The sequence below is a fragment of the Ornithodoros turicata genome, chromosome 2 (assembly GCF_037126465.1).
Source record: "Ornithodoros turicata isolate Travis chromosome 2, ASM3712646v1, whole genome shotgun sequence".
NCBI lineage: Eukaryota > Metazoa > Arthropoda > Arachnida > Ixodida > Argasidae > Ornithodoros > Ornithodoros turicata.
In genome coordinates this window covers 66,003,649-66,008,505 of record NC_088202.1, presented here as the reverse complement: position 1 = coordinate 66,008,505, position 4,857 = coordinate 66,003,649, and the positions used below count along the sequence as shown (strand labels likewise).

The 4,857-nt window shown below is 51.5% G+C and overlaps 1 protein-coding gene across 1 annotated transcript; it reads right to left on the bottom strand.

The window, feature by feature from the left end:
- Positions 1 to 1,472: 1,472 nt before the first annotated feature.
- Positions 1,473 to 3,393, bottom strand: LOC135383652 (uncharacterized). The gene is made up of 2 exons (XM_064613032.1): positions 1,977 to 3,393; positions 1,473 to 1,910 (listed from the first exon to the last, which is right to left on the bottom strand). Exons 1-2 carry the CDS (start codon positions 3,352 to 3,354, stop codon positions 1,891 to 1,893), a joined length of 1,398 nt encoding a protein of 465 aa, XP_064469102.1. The 5' UTR covers positions 3,355 to 3,393; the 3' UTR covers positions 1,473 to 1,890.
- Positions 3,394 to 4,857: the final 1,464 nt, after the last annotated feature.

Here is a 4,857-nt window from a genome sequence, read left to right as displayed (position 1 = left end):
ACAACCGACTCTCTTCAAGGACATCCAACTCCGGGAAGCGGAAATGCCACCGGACTCCAGTGTCTGTCCTTTGACCCTAAAGTCCGATCGGGATAGAAACCTCTCAACTGGCAAGTCGTCGACCCCACTGAATCGTCCCGTATTTCAAGGCTTGCTGTTACCGGACATACCACCGCCATCTACGGATAAATCTTCCCGACTACCCATGCTCTTTGCAGCACCACCTCCGCTGAAGCAATACCCACTGCATCCTTTATACGCAACGGATCGCGAATCCTCGCCTTGCATCACGTATTGCAACAGGTACCGCAGCCCTGCAAATGCAAGGACTACTAGTAGTAGGGACCTATTACGCACAACGACATCCTTTTTCTAATCCAAGATGGCTGATTCTAATCCAATTCTAAGCCAAAATCCAATTCTAAGCCAAAATCCAGTTCTAAGCCAACACAATCCGCTTGTAATCCAACACAAGCCAAATCCAGAGCCAATCTGATTAGCCGCCATTAGCTGCGCCCACTTCACGTTGATTGGCCCATGCTAAGCCTACTGATCTTTGATTGGCTGTCCGTAGCTCCGCTCCTTTATGCTAATTAGTTGGCTGGGCTCCGCCCAGTTCACGCTGAATGGCCCGTGCTAAGCCTTGACTGATCATTGATTGGTTGACTGTAGCTCCGCCCTTTATGCTAATTACTCGGCTCTCTATTACACGCAACGACATCCTTTTTTTCTAATCCAATTCTAGGAATTCCTGTTCTAATCCAATTCTAAGCCAAAATCCACTTTTAAGCCAACAAATCCAGTTCTAAGCCAATCCAATCCAGTTGGAATCCAACACAAGCCAAATCCAAAGCCATCTGATTGGTCGCCATTAGCTCCGCCCACTTCACGTTGATTGGCCACCACGCTAAGCCCACAGATCACTGATTGGTTGACCATAGCTCTGCTCCTTTATGCTAATTAGCCGGCTCGGCTCCACCCACTTCACGTTGATTGGCCACCACGCCACTGATTGGCTGACCGTAGCTCCGCTCCTTTATGCTAATTAGTTGGCTGGGCTCCGCCCAGTTCACGTTGAATGGCCCATGCTAAGCCCACTGATCATTGATTGGTTGACTGTAGCTCCGCCCCCTTATGCTAATTACTCGGCTCTTCACGCTGATTGGTGCACGCGTATGGCTGAGCACGCCCCCTTTATGCTAATTAACCGGCTCCGCTGATTGGTCCATTCTAAGCCTACTGATCACTCTCCCAGCCCCCCCATCTGATTGGCCGCCGCCGCCGCCGCCCGCCGCTGAAACACACCGCTGCGGCCTCAAACTTACCCGGGCTGGCCCGCCGCCGCCAGATGGTGCGCGGGTCGCTCGCCGGCGGCTTCAGATGGTTCTAACCTATCTCAGATAGCTCTACGAGAACAAACAGACAGGGGAAAAATACCTTTCAACATTTATTGAGTACATGTTTGAGGAAAAGCATGGCAGTCTTGGAGAGGTTGATTCCCTTGATGCTGGGCATGGTTCCACGGAAGTGACGGATCATGTAGACGTCTCCGGGACAGCGGCTGAGAAAAATTTCGTCCTCCGTGAGTTGGCACTTCCGCATGCACTGGATATCTTCGTAGCTGTCGCTCACGTCCAGCGAGTGAAGGCACGTACGCAACGATCCAGTAGCGTTCCTGTCCAGGTTAATGCCGGACCGCATAGGTACCACGTGCCACTCCCTGATGGCCAAGATGTCGCCGGGGCATTCGTGCGCGTACGTGTGCTTATCCTTCTCCAGCTTGATGCTCGCCGTACAGTTGCCGGCGTCCAGCGCAAGTGCGCACGAGACGAGCGAGAAGAGAACAAGGTGCCACATCCTTCCAGTGACGCAGGTCAAATGACGCTACTCCTACTCATCCTCTGCATTATCTGTGGGCGGCGGGGGAAAGAATGCCGGGTGAAATCCCGCTATCTACGTCATCCACTCGAGCTTACCATATTCGCAGCTTCCATACGGGTAGGAGTCTACGTCATTGTAGAGGTATCGTTTGTCGTCGTACGCCATCAGACTTCTTTTTACATTTCTGATGGTGTACATGCACTGTTTCTTTCCCACTATTGACACCTGTTCGTTCGATACGCTAGCGTGCTTGAATAGGGTATCGCGGTACGTATCATGGAGGAGGTGTTTGCGCACAATGTTCTTTTTGACCCCTTTAGCTCTTGCAATTTGTTTTCCCCCGGCTAATTTGATGGAATACATTTTGGCTTTCAGGCATATTACTTCCTCGATGGGTACGCTACCCGTTTCACTTTTGAACGCGCCAAGCCTACCGCGATTCCTCTCGCTGTACAGTGGATGATCACGATCGAAGGAAGACAAGTCTAAATGGTCGTCGGCGATCGCACGTAACTGATCTTCGTAGTCCTTGCAGAATAGGCCGAGGATCAGAGAATCCGTGTCAAAGTAGCAGGTAATCACCGGACAAGTGAGCTTGCTCAGCAGGGTTTCATAATAGAACGAGTACATGGTTAACTTACTCAGTTCTAAAATCGTGAAGCCAATCTGCAGGGGGAAATCGCATCGCACTTTTCTCTTGCGCATTTCGTACATGACACAATCAGGGGACAAAATTTCCATTCGCGCGCATTCCGCCCGACTCCCGAGGCGACTCGCCGTCTCCTCATCGAAGGCTACTCGAATGTCCCGCATATTAAATTTATTTAGCAACGTACGCCCGAAGACCGCATTATTTGAGATTTTATAGAAATTTTTCTCGAACGTCGTGCTCGAGGCGACGCGTCTGGCAACATTGTCCTCGATGTAGGGACGCAGGAATGGTGCCTGACGAAATTTTAGAATTCTGTGAATTTTTGTCACCCGCATGCCCAGTCTACAATAGAGCGCGAGTAGCGCGTAATGAACAACGTACTCGACCTTGTCCTTGCACGTGAGAAGCAGCTTTTTGCTGTTCGCGGGCTCATACATTAACTCTTCGAGGAGCCCCCGCTGAAATGGTGAGAGCCATTCCTTCGGAACGACCGCCTTCTCGGGAGCCAGGGGGAAGTACCGCGTCAGCGCGTGGATAGATTTTGGATACTCCAAGTCGCACACGTACACGTATCCCACGTCCGAGTCCGTGGGGTGACGCATAAAATCCACGGAGCTAAAATCCTCGACCCATTCGAAATCGCCGATGGGGAGGTGCTTTATCATACTGAATCCGTAAAGATTGTTGCAATCTATGTACGATATGTACACCTCCTCTTTATCGGGATCGTAGCCACTGCACAGCGGATTGTTAGCCCGTAAATGACGTCTGCTCGCCTGACAGAGCCCGCCTCTAACACCCGATTCGATGGTCCGGTACATGTCCTCGTCGATGATCAGTTCCAATTTTGCCCGCGTGTAATTTAGAGCACACTGCCACGAATAGGATGCCAGAGAAACGCAATGAAGCAATTCCAAACCGCGCGCGTCGTAGCACAGGCGTCGGAAGTGCTGCATTACGTCAGCATGTAACAGGGCATCCGTTTTCAGGTACAATGCATTATAATCCCTCAGATTCGAGCATCCAAAACGTTCAAATACGTGTAGCGCGTACTGATAGTCTTCGTCGCTTATATCCTCCCCTGTCAGATCGTTTCGGAAGGCGGATTTTGCCGGCAGAGCCAATTCGTCGTAGACCGCGAACGAGCTAACGTGGCTGTACGGGAATACACCTTTACGAAGCAAAATTTCGTAGTCGTCTCCAAATACCTGCTTCAGGCATTGGAACGCCTCTGCGCCCCCCATGGATTTGACGGTTTCCACGAGCTCTCCCAACGACGAATTTAGGTACTTCATGGTGTCTCTGAATAGGAAGGTGCCAATTTCGAATGATCGGATTTTTTCCATGGAACTGGCCACGATGAAGGGAGCTTCCACCTGAGAAGGTGAAATTCCCGCAGCAGCCCGGCCAAATCGTAGGCCAGATTGTGCACCATGATGGGCAGTTTTTCCCGCGTCGTGCACGCCACGTTACAGGGGTTGCACAGCGTCGCGATGTAATTTGTCTCGCCGGCAGTACAACGCTTGGAATGGTCGTGGTGCCGGACACGGGGTAGATCTTGCGCGAACTCCCGCCCGCAGTACGCGCAGTGGGTGGCGCTCTGTGCCGTGCTCGTTGCTCATCATTCAGCACCATTTCCGCGGGGCAGGCGTTCAGGGTGATCATCTCGTCCCGCATTTTCCATCAAAGCTCTGACGCACTGCCTCGCGGAATCTTCACCGTGGTGCGTCCTGATGCGCATCACCTTGGAGTCGTGAGTGCGCCGAGCACAGCGCAGAAGCTCGATGTAACGTGACGCTGCATGCCAACACCACTGGGCGCGAGTACGCTCTCCGTGTCCAACGCGACGACGTAGTTGTACTGCTGCTTGTACTGTATTTTAGTAAATTCTACAAAGTTTTTGCCCGGTTCGCAAAATTCCAATATGATTTCGTTTACGTCCGCGCACAGGCGACGATGTTTCGCCATGCTCTCTTCCTTCAGGAAAGAGCGCGTGCAACGCTCGCACACGAAACGGTTACTTCTGGTCGTCAACAAGCGTTCGAGGGACTTGATTCCAAAAAAATGTTCATCTACAGCCAATAAGTGAATTTTCCTTTTCATACTCGAGTTTTGGAGGTCGCGACACGTGCACTCCCTGATCGACGTACTCGTATACGTACACGGATATCCTGTTTTTGTCTTCGAATTCGTCCAGATCGGAGTAGGAAACGGGAAGCGACTAGGCCACCAGTACTCCGCTGCGTAGTTTTCACATTTTTTCCACGAATTCCTTTCCTGCGGGTGCAGGAGGGCAAGCGTATTGTATTTAAAACACTCACCCT